At 48.8% G+C, this 15,241-nt stretch overlaps 1 protein-coding gene across 2 annotated transcripts in view; it reads right to left on the minus strand.

Annotated features, from left to right (window-relative positions):
* Positions 1-9,628: 9,628 nt before the first annotated feature.
* The window catches only part of UNC5C (unc-5 netrin receptor C), a 344,945-nt gene continuing 339,332 nt past the window's right edge, over positions 9,629-15,241 (minus strand). For both annotated transcript variants that reach the window (XM_045536735.1, XM_045536736.1), the window contains 2 exons: positions 11,194-11,372; positions 9,629-10,446 (listed from right to left, as the gene is read on the minus strand). In XM_045536735.1, coding sequence (XP_045392691.1) covers positions 10,281-10,446; positions 11,194-11,372 — 345 coding nt within the window. In that variant the 3' untranslated portion in view covers positions 9,629-10,280. The remainder of the gene's footprint in view (positions 10,447-11,193; positions 11,373-15,241) is intronic.

A 15,241-nucleotide genomic window follows, 5' to 3' on the forward strand; every position in this document is an offset into this window, starting at 1 on the left:
TATAAACATTATGTATGACGAGACAGGCCTTTGAGCTCCTGGAAAGCACTGCTCAAAAATCACTAGTGACAATTTTTGAATTCCCCAAACAGAAAGCTCCTTAGAAAACATGCTGAGATTTTATTTACGAGGAATTCTCTGACACATTTCCATTGGCGTGTAGTCAAGTAGAGCAAGTACTTGACAATGACCGAATTCCATGTTCCTAGGGCCATGCATCTTAGGAGTCTTATGTTGTTGGTCTTTTCTGGTTTTGTTTGTTTGTGGGTGGAAAGGCACTGAGAGAAGTTTATTATTTTGAACTTGAACATGTTTAGTAGTTATATCTCCTTAGAGAACTGAGTCACGTAGCCGTGGAAATGAAAGAAATGACATCAGAAGTGTTTTCATTTAGCAGTTATGATTCCTCTTGTAAAACAAAACGAAAAAAAAAAAAACCCACAATGCTGTATTTTTTGGAGAAAAGTTGGCAATATATAGGGGTTTTGTTTGAAAAGAAGACTCATTTGTGTTGTTTCGGGGAACCAGTGCCTTACGGAATTTGTATATACTGTAACTATTCAGGACTAGGGAACAAACAATTGTATTTGTTACAAATTGTATATGGCTTTGTTTTAACATTCCCCTAAATAAAATGGTTTCATTCTCCCCTTGGAAAAAAACGTGACTGTTATTTTATAGTTGTGCCTATTTTTTTTTTTTTTTGGTCTTTGAAAGTTTCACATTGTCACAGGAGGGAAGGTGACCGACGGTGGCAGACGCAGGTAAGTTTGTACATTTTGTGGCAGGAGAGGGAGGGTGAGCAATGGTCCGATGGCTCCTATTTTCTCTGTCATTAGGGAGCACAGTCATCTGCGGAGAGCAAGGGGAAGGGCAGGGATGGCAGTATCTGAGGGACGTGAAGGTTTCAGTTGCACGGTGACAAATGACAGCTTGCTGGGGAGAGACAGCCAGGGGGTTATGGCAGTGCCAGGGGCTGGGTCAGGCTGCGGATGCTAATGGTGACTAGTGGTCCATGTGTGTCCAGCCTCACTCGCTCCATCCGATGGGTGAGTAGCAAGCTTTGACCTCTAACTCGGTTTCTTCTCCTTTAAGGTAAGAATAGTAGTAACATCTACCGCGTGGAGTTGTCCTGAAGATGGAGTCCTCCACGCACGGAGCACGCGACAAGCACTCAACTGTCCCCGTGAGCTATGACTACCAATGCAGAGTGCCACTGTGTGGTTTGTGACTTTATTTTTCTATCATCGACACTTGGATTCATTCAGGGTTGGGGTTGATCGGGCACACGCAGCACCAGGTCCTGGAATGTAAGAATTATTGTCACCAGTGGGCCGGAGTAGGGAGGGAACAAAATCGAGGTGGCAGCTAATAGGCCCCGTAAACCTGGTCTTGGGGACAAGGAGCCCTGAGGGGGGTGGAAGGGCTGGGGACAGGGTGGGGTGTGATCACAGAACAGCGTGGGTGCAGCTTAGTGGACAAAGTCCTTGGCGATGACAGAGGAACCCAGAGGCCAGGCCTTTGCATTTGGGGTGCTGGGGTGTGGAAGGAGGAGGCTCTTGCCACTGCCCCTGCCGGGGGGAGTAGAAACCCCCCTGCCGAGGGAGACAGAAAATGTTAGGATTGTTTTTCCACGGATTGTGAACGCTGGAGGGCAGGGTGGGAAGTTTGGGATCCGCCGGAGATTGGATCAGGACCAGGGGAGCCCAGAACAGTCTGGGTGTGCACCTTGGACAGTTTCCAGCGACAGAAGGGTTTGCGCGTGGCCGGGGCTGGCCTGGCTGTGTTGAGCGGGTGGCTTGGGGGACAGATGGGTCCCCAGTGCCAGGATTCAGCTTGACCCAGCTCAGAATCCCACAGTCCTCACTTTTCAGTCCTTTAAAACGACAGCATCTCTGAGCCCCATCTTCCCCCCTGCAAATTGGGGTAAAAACACCCACCTGGTAGGGCTCTTACGAGGGACAAGTGGGATGAATATGTGATGTATGCGGTGGCCCCACACCAGGCACGTGGCAGATGCTTGTGAGTATGGCTTTATGTGACCTTAGTTTCATAGGATGCACAACTGGTGACATTTAAACCCCCCCCCCCCCGAGATTTGCTCTCGGTCCGCCTCTCCCAGCCTCCGTGCACCCCACCCTGTGTGCTGTGGGCTCACGCCAAGCTTCTCGCAGGACTTAAAGGCAACTAGAAAGTAAACCCAGTTGAGGAAAACAGTCTCTTCTCTCCACGTTGGTATTTTATGAATTGCAAGTTGGGGGTCCCGCCCGGTCAGAGCAGAAAAGCACAAGATGACCCCACTTTCAGCAAAACTCTTGTTTCTGCAAAGCAATTCCTACCCCAGGTTCTGACAGCTGCTCTGGGACAGATGAGGGTCCTTTGCTGGGACGGAGGGACAGGGGCAGAAGGCGGCCCATTGCCAGAGGCCTCCGGTGGCCTCAGCTCCCAGACAGGGCCCCAGGCCAGGTCCCTCGCTGACTTGCCCTTGACCGTGTTTGTGTGCTGTCCTGCGAGGGCCTCCCGGACGGGAATCCCAGCTGCTGCAGCCCCGAGAGCCAGGGGTCAGTGGGTGGCAAACGGGCCACGTGTACGCCGGCCACTGTAGGTTTTCTTTGTGAAGTGCAATTTCTGAATTTGTGTTTGGTTTTAACTGAATCTGCATTCTCTTAGATGGAGTTGCAATTCTCTCTCCCAGGCACGAGCCTCACTTCTCCCTTTGACTTACCAGGTTCCAGCTGCCATAGTCTCATCGCTTCCTTCCCCCTGAACGAACACTGGGTTTGTGATCCGAGCGTCAGATCAGGTTCAAGTCACTGTCTGTCTGCCAGCTCATGGGATGGGCTGGTTTCTCGGTGCTGTTGCAATTGCTCTCCGGCTCCCTAGGCTGGGAGCAGGGGTGGGCTGGTTGCGGCCCATCCAAGGACCCCTTTCCAGGGAGTTCTCTCGCTGAGGAATGGGTAGCCTTTGCTCCCCGTCCCCCTGTCACCTGCAGCTGCCCCCTTGCTCCCCTTTAAGGGAGTGGCTGGAGGTCCTGAGCCAGGCTGGACTCCTCTGCTGTTTGCTGTAGCTCTGGCCCGTGCTACTGGGATCACCATTCATTTATTTTCTACCTACTGGCATCATTATTTGCAAACTTCATTTAAAATAGGACGTCCGAGGGTGGGGCCTGACACTCTTCATTTACAGCCCCCCATCCTCCCCCCCCAAGAGTTGTGATGCAGATGCTGTCTGACTGCAGTCCCCAGTCCCTGGCCTGGTAGGAACCAGCCGTGCATCACCACCCCCCGGCCCCAGGGGAAAAATCGTCTTCCATGAAGCTCAGGAACTGGGCCACACAGCAGGGGGTGAGCAGCCCGTGAGCCAGCGAAGCTTCATCTGTGTTTACAGCCGCTCCCCGTCTTGTCACCGCCTGAGCTCTGCTCCCACGCCCCCACCCCTGCCCCTACCCTCCCCTGTCTGTGAATTTCTCCCTGGTGACAACAAGGTTGGGGACGGCTGCCTGTGACATTGGTTCTCACCCTAAACTACTAATTAGTGTCACCTGGGAGCTTGTGAAACTCAATGCTCAGGTTATACCTGGACCAAGTCAATCAGCATCTCTGCAGGGGGGACCTAGGCATTCTTTTTAAAGCTCCTCGGGTGATTGAAGCATGCAGCTGTGTGCAAATAGAACATTCCAGAACCTCACCCTGTGACCAGGGAAGGTTGTGATCACCATCCACAGCGGACCCAGAGGCTTTGTGCCCTACAGAAGAAATCCCCGGTGACTCTTGAGTAAGAAGGAGGATTTTTGTTATAAAGAAACAAGGAGGCGGCACTTTCTGTTGCTTATAAATATAATTTATTACCTGTTTAAAAATTCTTTCTTACATTTTGTACATGTCGGCTGACAGAATAAATGCAGGCAATTTACAAACCGAGGGGGACTGCAGGAAAAATCGGGATTGGCAGCCAGGGGACAGAAAAGAGGCACGCCCAGCGCTGGGGCCCCACCGCCACTAGCAAGGTGACAGGCGAAACTTCCCGAGGGGCCACCCCTCCGCCAGGGATTTTTTTTTATTTTTTTATTTTTTTAGAAAAGGAATTGCATAGAAGATACAGCAAGAGGGAACTCCACAACAACGAAAGAAGTGCTCCGTCTCAGAAAAGCCAAGGTGGTGGTGTTTGGTTTAAAAAAGAGAAATGACAGAACACAAAACCTCAACTCGACCTCTCTGCAGCTGACCCATTCCACAGGGGACAGCAGGTGCGGGACACAGCCCCTTCGGCACAGACTGCTGGGGGGGTTCTCTGACAAGCATTGGGCGTCGTCTTCAGGAAGAGCAAAGGGGAAGGTCACCAACGTGCGACAGCTCAATGCTAAACTCAATACGTACAACAGTGACATCCAGCACACACACAGAGCGGTGACATTCCCTGCAATCGGGCGCAGGGCCCTTCACTTCCCAGTGGTAGGTGTGAGCAAGGGTGCGGGAGAGAACGCACATCCGCGTCCCACCGGTTCTGATCGCTGTCCTTTCTCTTTTCCGTGGCCCGGAGGACGCATCTGAGCTGTCACCTCGACACTTACAGGTACCCCTAATGACTGTGAGAATATACAAGGACAAAGGCATTTTCCGCTAGCTGTAGATTTCTCGCTCTTGCATGCTGCTCTGATTGGGTTTGTTTTATCATGTAGGACATGGCTCGGGTCATGACCCTCTGCCGTGGCCTCCCCGCCGTGCTGAAGGTCAGAGGCCGAGAAAGCGCCCGTCCACCCTGAGCCCTGCAGGTCACCTTCTGAACTCCGGCGCTGAGGCTCACCCCACCCCGGGACGGTGGCATCAGGTTCAACCACAGGTATGACAGCGCCTAGTCCAGTAGACCTTTGGAATTGAAAAAATGACACCAAACTTAGGCTTATTTGTAAGTAAGTGTCATGACCTGTCATGTATGAGTTTGCTGAAGCCCCAATCTGAAATGGCATGTTAAAGGCTGGTGGTGTACAGTAGCAAGCAACACGGCTGGGGGACAGCTGACTATCGGGGACAGCTTCCTTGCTTTGTACTCAACAACTAGTGGGCCGTGACTCTCATGATATTCTACAGGGATGGATTCCCAACTTGGGGTTCGGGGAGATCTCAGAAAAAAATCCCCTTCAGTATGCAAGAGTCTGAGTATACAGAGGGCTGGGATATAGCCTCGAATAACTGCTTGGCTTTGGGGACGAGCACGTTTGTGCGGTACCTGTCCGTTTGTCCTGCCGATGCCTCCTTTGACCACGCTGAAGGTAGGTCTGGGGTATATGTTACGTTTGGTTGAATGAGCCTATTAACATCCCACCACAAATCAATACAGGGAGGGGACAGGTCTACTGGGAAATCTGGGAGCTAGAAACGTGTTTGAAGACAGACCGTTAAAGTGGCATTTGTGAAAACGGGGACGGCCACCTAAAGCTTCAGGAAGTTCATCGCTAGACTAAGCCTGTAGAGAAAACCCACCCCGTGGCTTGCAGAGCCATCTCCCCGCTTCTCAAAGATAGGTTTTGAAGCTAGCATTCTGGAAATACTTATGACTTCATTTGGCTTGCTTGGCCATGAACCTGGGCTTAAATAAACATCAGTTACAATATATTTATTCCCCTTAACGCCTTATTCCGTTAAAAAAATCATTAGAGATGCAAGGAAAATCTTTCAAAGTGATCGTTACAGCCAGAGATTATACAAATAGATCTCTTAGGGTACACAAACAGTACTTCATTACACAGAGGCAAAAGTTCTAAGGATTTCAGTCATTAGCTCCGAAAAGGTTAAAAAAATATATAAAAATAATACAAAAAAACAAAAACAGAAAGAAATCAAAGGGTAACAGTTGGTCCTGTGAGGCACTCTCGAAAGGTAAAAAAACGTTTTGTTAACTTGAGATCATCAACCATAAAAATATTCTTCCTTATTAGATCTATAAAACCTAATGCTCACTGCCCGTTAGCATCTTGAAAAATAATAGGCTTGGAGCAATGATGTTCTGATTCACAGAAGCCCCCCTTTTCTCAAAGAGGATGGGCAGGAACCAGTGTCATTCCAGCTGTGTTCCCACGGCCCATGGCCCTCCTTTCTCTCATTAGCCTTGGACTTGCCCTGTGGGCTCCGGGTCAAACTGACGACTTGCGTAGAACAACTGCTTGGCTGAAGCTCAGACCCACATTGAACTTGAAGACTGAAAGACCCAACAAGTCAACTTTTTTTATCTTCTTGACACTCTCTTGCAGGTCCTTGTATGGTTGCAGACTCCCAAAGGCCTGTGGAGTCTGGGCAGATGGGGACCACCTATTAACTCCCTTCTGTATACACTGATGACAGAGTAAAGGAACCGAGGGCACAGCTGCTGTGTCCCCGACAGAGACACATAGGACGAGACACGAGCCTAGTTTGCTCATCTCCAGAAGAAGCGAAAAGTCCTAATTCCACCCTCGAAACATTGACGTTTAAGATACCTTATTGATAGTACAAATACCTTTAAAAAAACAAAAAAAAGGTACCAAATGCGCAGTTTCCAGAGTTTCCTGGACTCAAGTCTCCAGGACTTTGTCCCTAAAAATGGCTCTACTTTTTGATAGTTGAGAGATTACGATCTATAAAATGGTAGTGTCTATGAAAATGGCTAGTAACGATGCAATTGAAGACTGAACATCTCACCCACAAAACTGTCCTGCCCTTGGAGAGCTGAAACGGCCCGCCTGTGAGGAGGAGGAGGGTTTTCTGGGTACCAGAGGCGGGGGTCTGCTTTGGAAGATGGTGTTTGGGAAAAGGCCGCTGGCTGTGAGACCCTCGGCGTCACACAGGCTTGTCACCATGTGTGCCTGTCACCTCTTCTGGATCCAACTTCTATTCCGTCCGAGCCCACTGAGGCCATCTGAGTAAGTAAGTGTGGGGAGAAGAAAAGGACACAGGATGGAACCTCTGCCTTAGGGTTCCCACATGCAGAGGAAAACGAGCTTCTTCCTTCTTCGTGATTAACAAGCATAATTTTCTCTTCCTTAGACATAGATTTGCACATTTCTAAGTGGATACGTCTTGTATTTCCCAAGACAAATATTAAGGAACCGAAAGTAAGGAGATTTAAAGTATCCAAAGCCCAATGCAAACCATAAATGTTAAAAATGACAACCTTCCAAAGACTGTTTTATAGAGATTTTACGTATTTGTATCACAAGAAAGCAACTGAGGATGTGCATGGATGAGCTGTGACAGCACCAGGGCCAGGCTCAGAATGTCATGGAATTCTGAGATGGGTGATGGAAGTGAAAAAAATGTGAGAATAAGAAAAGTAGACATCTGACCTGAAAATTTCCCCACGTCTATTTGGCACAAAGATGCTGTTGAACTCTACAACTTCTAGTGTTGTTGTGTTAAACTCAGGGTAGGCTGTGTCCCACACCACTAGGTGGCGCCATGCACAAATGATTGTTTTTTTCACGCCCAGCTGGAGTGAGCCCAGCTCCAGGGAAGACCTGGGGCAGCAGGACACACCCCATGGACCGGCTGATGAAGTGGCTCCCTGCAAAATGACGTGTTGCATCTGCACCTTGTAAGTTGAGAGCAATGTAACAGCTAGGACTTTGCTCCAAAGGAGGAGGAGATCAGCATTTGCAGCGAAAATGGACAATAGTGTCTTGCGTGTACAGAAGTTGTCATTTACCGGCTAGGAAACATAGCAAAGGGTATCTATGAGAGATATGAGCACCTCGCTTACCAGAAACCAGTCACTCTTCCCTTTTCTGGTGATGGGAGGCTGAAAGCATAAACCAAGCGTGTGAAGCGAACCCCACGGGCCCTCAATAACTGTAACAACACCGTCCCTGCCATGCTTAATATTTCTGCGCTGGTGGATTTTGTAGTCCAAGTTTTTGGTACAAGTTCTGGAATAGATTCACCTGAATAGTCAGTTCCATAGTGGCTCCCTCTACCTCTCACTGGGCACAGGAGTGCCTTGGAGCATTCAGTTCCGACTTCCTAGTTCTTGGTTTCCCTAGAAGATTCCACAACCCCAGTACTGAGGAGTGATGGTGACAAGTTTATTTTGAGATGCAGCAATGGACAACAACTCTTTCCTCCTCCTCCTTTAAAAAAAAATATATATATATATATATTTTTTTTTGATTTTTAATTTAGAATACAGTTTTACTCATTAGTACAAACATGATCCACGGAACTTTTTATTAGTGTAATCTCTCCCTTCTGCTATCAGTGTAACAAATATTTTAAATACGGAAATTCTAATGCCAGGGGCTGGCCTGAGAGATTATCGAATGTATGTCTAAAAGAGAAGAAATGAGAAAAGGCTCCATTGCAAGGTATTAGCAGTTTCTCAGTGGGGAGGATGGAGGAGTCTGTGAATATCAAGAAATCACCAAAATACAGGAGGAAATTTATGTGGAAAGATGGGAGAAAAATGTGTAAAGGATTTGTAATTCAAATCTCCAGCCCCAGAGTAAACCACGGCCGTGTTGTGAAGTTTCTGATTCATACACGTGGGTGCTTGTGGTTCAGTTTCGGTTTGGCTACTAACATTTTGCAGGATACAATGTTTTCAAAGGGCTAATTAAATAACCTTTGTAAATGCTACTGAGTATTATGAAAGCAGAGATTAAAGGGAGAGGAAAAAAAAATGCACCAAGTTACTACGGGTGGATGAACTTGTAGGAGTGGTCTTGACCTCAACAGACCAACCCAGACTTTGCAATGAGGAAGGCTAGGCGAGTCCCAAGAGGGGACAAGAAGATGACAATAAAGGGATGCCGTCTCTCAGTGACCAGCCTAATGCAAAGATGCAAAGACAAGACTTAACCCAAACAAATAGACTGCACGTCAGAATAAATACCTTTCTGTTAGGAACGATTTGAAACTCATAATGTAGCCTGAGCGAGAGACTAGTGACGATATAAATGACCCAGGTCGGAGTTCACTGTCATCTTCAGACTCACGAATGGGACTGGACACATCACAGTGGAAGTTGAGGATTTGAGAACCGTGATCTCATCTCATCCCACCCCTTCCTTTTCCAGGTGAGAAACTGAGGTCCAGGGAGAAAGGTGGCACAGCCAGTGACAAACCCAGAATGAGAACTAGTCTCCTGATCTCCAGTCCAGAGTCGGTTCCTACAACCCCACGGCCTCTGAAGTAGCCAGAGCACCACGAGGAGTCCCCGTGGGCCACGCGACCACTATGGTGAGTGAACATCATAGAGGACACATCCCAGGAAATGACTCAGAGCAGAGGGACCTTGCCAAAGCAAGCCGAGAGAACAGAGGGACAAAGCCAGGAAGCCGTCACTACCCTCCCAGGGCAGGCTGGGGGAAGAAAGGTGATAGGTCAAGGAACCGATCCCTGTGGAATTAAACTCGTGACCACACCTACGTTGCTATGTGACAGGGTGAGGCGGGTCTAGTCAATCCCCCCATACTAGCAGTACTGCTAACAAGAACAGAAGTTAAAAGAAAACCCTTTTACTAGAATACTTGTAAATACCCATCCATAATAATGATACTTGTTTTTTTAAAAAAAAACACTTCAAATTGCATTATCACAAACACACACATTGTGGAAAAAAATGCTCATTTGTGTGGTTGAACATGAATTTCTGTCTTCCCTGCAATGCTACAGCTTCATTCCTGAAGGGCCCCAAACGCTCCCTCCGAGGAACCAGGAGTCTTTCAGTTATTTCTGTTTTACACTTAGATTCTCCACTTCCCTGATACAAAAAACAGCAACACTGGTTCTACAGGTTCTAGAAACAGAACACGGACAGGAGGATTATCTGAGACACTTGGATGCGCACTTTGCCTGGTAGCAAAAGTCTGTGATTTCTCTGTCAATGACTAATCTGAAATAGACACGAGGTGAAGCGTCCACGGCTTCGACTTCAACTGATTTAGAACAAAAATAGAACGAGCCGTGGACCTCGTCGCATCCCTGTCCCATTGGATGTAAACAACATTTGTAGAAATTGGGTTGGTTAAGAAAGTTTATCCACAATATCTGGATAGCGATAAAAAGCGTTTCCTAGGAAACTGTAAGATCCTGGACCACACAGCATACAGCCCAACTAAGAGGAAAATCAGGTTGATAATCGAAATTCAAGGTACACATTTACACCATTGATGATGGCCAAGGGCACTGGGCGTGGAGCTTGGAGGGCGTAGCTGGTTTCCTTCTGTCCCCTGCTGGGATCTTGCTTGTGAAGCTCATGGGTCTGGTCTGGACGTCCCCTGCACGGCCCCCGACTTTTTGTTCCAGGGTGGGTCAATATTGTCCTTCCGCTGCTAAGGACACCACTGTCTCATGTCGTCCCATTTCTTCCAGGACGGCCGCCAGCATGCTCAGGTTTCCGTCTGGGAAGTTCTGTGCCTCCCAGAGGTCCAGGATGACACCGGTGGGGCTGGATTTGGTGGCGAAGTAATTCAAGTACCTGCAATCGGGCAGAGGGGGGAAGGGCGTGACTTACAAATCTATTTTCTCGTTCCCGACCCTCCCCATCTCTCCACTTGTTGTGAAGTGTCGGGCTCCACGGTGGTTGACAGCGAGCCGCCCTCAAGGACGAGCCGGTATGTAATTAGATCAGCCCCAGAGAAGAGACATGATGTTTAACTTTGTTAACCTCAACTCTGAGTAAGATAATTTAAGAGACAGGATGTCTACGGGTCATCCCCTAAACAGGAAACCGAGAGACTTGTGTTTTCTCTCCAGCCCGGGCTCTGATCATCTCTGACAGGTCACGCCCTGGCTTTTGCTCGGCAGGGAAGGCGACATTCTCCAAAGCACAGGCTCTAGAGGTCTCTTCATATGACTTAATATCCAGGCTGTGGCAGCATGTTAATTATTCCTCAAATGTTAGGTCCTGCTCGGTTGCAGAGGAGGAATAATCATTAGCTTATATTATTTAGGGAGACTCAGCCCATCAGCTTTGCAAAGTGGAGCACAAAACCTGATACTTACAAATGTCACATGAGCCCAGAATGTGTCTCAGCACCGTGCGTGCAAACCCACAGCGCATGTGCAAAGAAGGAGCATGGTATTAATACATATTTGTAGGATGAAAAAGTAAATAGACGTGCAGATGGAAGGCGAGGAATGCTCCCCTACATCTAACGATCATCAGGCCCGGAGACCTGTGTCTAACAGACGGAAACTCGTCCTGGAGCCCGGCCCCACGCACCTGTCCAGGTTGAGCTTGTGTGCCAGCATCCTCCAGTCGTGGCCTCTGGTCTGCGGGGCGTCCAGGCTGCTGCAGAGCTTTTGCCGGATGGGGAGAGGGATGCTGAAGGCGCTCGGCCCGGTGACAGTCGTGATGGTGCTCGCGGGATCCAGCAGCGGCAAGTCGATGCCAGTGGGTTCCTGTCGTTCCGGGACAAGAAAAACACAGCATTATGTCTCAAGACAAAAGCAAGCCCTAGCGAACCAATCAACACAACGCCTTGCTTGGAGCCATAAGAAAAGAAGGAGGACTGTTATTTTCTGCAGCAAGAATGGCTTCTCCCAGGCCTGAAAGGTAGGTGGTCCTTGTATGTAAGCTGGCTGAGAAGCAGTCCACAGATTTGGAGCTAACTTTGCATGGCGTCGGATTTATGGGTCTTGCATGAGGACTGGGTGGATGGAAAGTTCTGATGTGATCCAGTAGTATCTTTTCTAATGGGATTCTCCAGGGCGAGAGGGAATAGCGATGCTCTTAGGGGTTTAGATTTCAGGAGGGGAAATTGTTCAAAAGGGCAATTCTATGAGAATGAACAGATCTGAGATTAGGAGGCTGAAAGTTAAACCTTCTGGAAACCCTCAGATCCTGAGGGTAATGCCCTAGGCAAATGCCCCAGTAAATTACTCCTCTAACCCCTGCAGAAGATGGCTCCGTTCTGCTTTTGTAGAATGAACTAGAATACCGCTCTCCTCTAAATGATATCAATTTAAAACTCTTTTTTTTTTTTTAAAGAAAATGGTAAACACAGTATATTATTGCCTTAGGGCAAGCTATTAATGACAATCCTCCAAGTGCTGTGCACCCTTATTATTTTTTTTTTTAAATCTAATTTTAGTAGAGAAAACCATAAATTGGCTCTTAAAATAGTTTCAGCTCATAAAACAGCATCAATGCAAAATCTGAATTTCATCTGCAGGAGAAACTCTAATCATTTTCTGATCACTTCTGCTGGTTGGCAAAGCAAATGTTGCATGGGCACTATTAAAGCAATAACAGAAAATCTACTTAATCTACTTTAAATGTCACCTCTCTCTTTTTTCTAAAGCAGGTGACTCCTTGGTGTGCAGAATGAGTTGCTGGAGGTTCGACTAGCCACACACAGCTTCAGCCATCATGAAGTCTCTGGTGTCTGTGTGCCCAGCTCGGGGGGGACAGTGCCACCGTCGCCTGGACACCCCAAACCCTGCTGTGACCTCTCCATCTGGGGGTGCCCTGGCACTCCAGGCAAAGGGGTGGATCTGAGTCAGGATCACGACCCGCAGCTCTTTCCCCGTAAGTCACAGAGTCCCCTCCAAGGGAGTGAAGAGAGAGAAGGTTCCTGCCACCGGAGTGACAGCGGGCACTCGCCGTGCTTATCAATGGATTTAGGTTCGAGATGTCTGAACCACCTGCCCTGATGCCTGCACTGGGCACAGAAGGATGTAGGGATGGGATGGAGGGTGGAGGTGACAGGAAGTCACAGGCCCTTTGCCCAGGTCAGTCCCAGCGGCTACATGCAGGTCTTGCTTCTTTTCTGCACAATAATAATAGGGCCTAAAAGAACTCCAGCCACATCCCCTAATACACCGCCACCCGCTGGGCCCCGCGTGGCAGTGGAGGTTCCAGTCTGCACAAGGAAGGGTCTGCTTTGTGTAGCGCTGAGACTGTGTCGCCGGAGAGTCTCTGGACTGTCGGCCACAGGCACTCCCTCCGGCTGACCCGCGATCCTGCCAGACTAACCTTGCTAAAGCGCCGCAGCGACTCGCACTGGGCAGTGATAGGTGCCCCGCCCTCCACGACAGGCCCCGGCTCTCAGCCACGGGCGAGGGACATTTGCAGGACCTCCCCGCTTGGCTGGTAAGAGGCCAAAAAGGTGTGACGCGTGCAAAGTGCAGACCCCGAGCCCGCCATGGAGTAGGGGCCCCATACACGTGTGCGTTCCCCCTGCAGAGCCTGTCCCCAACCTTTCTCGGGGTGCCCCATCACTGTCCCCAGAGTGCGAGGACCATGCGCTGTTGCTAGAGCCAGGTCTAAGTTCTTCTGCCCTTTCCTTGAACCTCTGCGAGGCAAACCTCTCCAAGCTGAGTCCAAAACGCACGAGCCAGCCCACCCTAGGGCATCGGGGGCCTCCTGGGCTCTGCTTGCCTTCTTCCCATGCTCCTCCCATACAAGTGACTCAGTTAATATTTGTCGCTATGCAAGAAAATGTTTTTTCCTAGTACAGACAGAAGATGGGGTCAGTCCATGATGGACGCCCACCAGCAGAGTACCCTGTCGCGCTTCCTTCCAACGACAGGTGGCCAAGGCTTTGTGAAACCCCAAAGTTCAAGGTCAAGGATAGGCATGGGTCTCAGGAAGGTCTTTGCACGTATCCGTGTTGTCCCCCTTCCCTTCGTGAACAAAGCCCCAGCACCATTTCCCAGGGGTGACAGAGTCCTGAGCTGTCTAACCCCGGCGACGCTGCCTGTTCATTTCTGTCCAGATGAAAGAAGCAGAATGGGTCATAATTTCTCATCCCTCCTATCAGACGGCTGACACTAGCCTTAGAGGAGAAAGAAAACTCCATCTATACACGCACATCTCATCTGGTAATTCCAGCTGCTATTAGTTCTTCCTTTACTCCCAGGTAAAAGCAGAGTTGATGCGCGCAGAATGCTTATTACTATAATCGCTTATGACATTGGTACCATCTGCCTTTGATGTTCCCATTCCCTTAGTTAAACATCTGATTTTTCAGCATTACCCACACAGCTGCCACAAGCAACGCCACCCATTTTCAGAACTCCACACGGTCCCGAAACAACTTTCCACCCCCATGGTCTGAGTCTTTCCGAAAGTCACTTGGAGAAACTAGATTTCCCAAATGGCCAGCAGGAGCGGGTGATGGAAGACAGGGCAGGTCAACAGATGGGATGGCCGTTGCAGAGTGATGTTGCTGTGGGTATTCTTAATATGCTTCTTGGGCTACACAAACGTGCGACGATGCATCACTACTTAATAAGAGATTGTAAGATCTGGCAAATGTAAGAAATTCTAATAACTGCTATTATTATCTATTAATCAAGCAGACGATTCCTACGGCCTCCTAAAGCTACACCTTTCCCAGGGTGCAGAGCCTTGAACTAAAGCCACGTTGGGAGCACCAGCTTGGGGCTATACATATACACCATCTTCTTCCCCCCCCATCCCTCCAGAGCTAACTTTCACTTATTTATATTTACTTTTCATTTAGTTATTTATATAGGAACTGAGTTTCCTTTTGTTTGCTGGTTTTTGATAGAAGTGAATGTGAAGCTTCAATGGAGGACGGATTCCACGGATTGCAATGGCAGTTTCCCAAGAGCCCTGTCACGACAGGCTAAGGCCACCAACGCAAACAATAAGCATGCGCTATGGGCCAAATTCTGTTTGGAGTACTAATAGTCATCATTTAATTCCCACAAGGGAGTTGTGGGAATTAAATTGGCGTGATACCAATTTCTACTTGGGGAAACTGAGGCAAGAAGACATTATGCAATTGCCCATACCCCATGGAACTATCCATCTGGGAACCTCCTAGATGGGCATTTGACTATAGCTAAAATGAAACATAAGGCATGAAGAAATTATAAAGTTCCCTCTCCTCTACACCATTTTTAATTTTGATTTGTCACTCTGTGCTTTTCTATGAAACAAAAGACTCAAAAAATGAGGGAAAACACACCTTTTACATTTTGGCATTCATTCATGCCAGACATTTTCATTCTCAAGCTTCATCTCGGGAATGAAAGGCTCTGTCTCTAGCTGAGGAATCTCTGGGCAAAGCACCCTGAACGGGACAACGGGCTGGCTCCTGAAGTAGTCACGGCATGTGTCACCCCCACAGCCTGGTGCCCCCGGTGGGCTACCGGTCCTCCACTGGCGGGGCTTTATAAATGACGGGTGGTGGGTGGCAGGTGGGAGGGGGCAGCCCGTGGCTGGTGAGCCGGCTCCTTCTTGGGAGATGGGACACTGGGCCCGGAACCCCCGCCCACCTGCCATCGTGCCCTGTGAC

This window comes from Lemur catta, chromosome 24 (genome assembly GCF_020740605.2).
Source record: "Lemur catta isolate mLemCat1 chromosome 24, mLemCat1.pri, whole genome shotgun sequence".
NCBI classification, from domain to species: Eukaryota; Metazoa; Chordata; class Mammalia; order Primates; family Lemuridae; genus Lemur; species Lemur catta.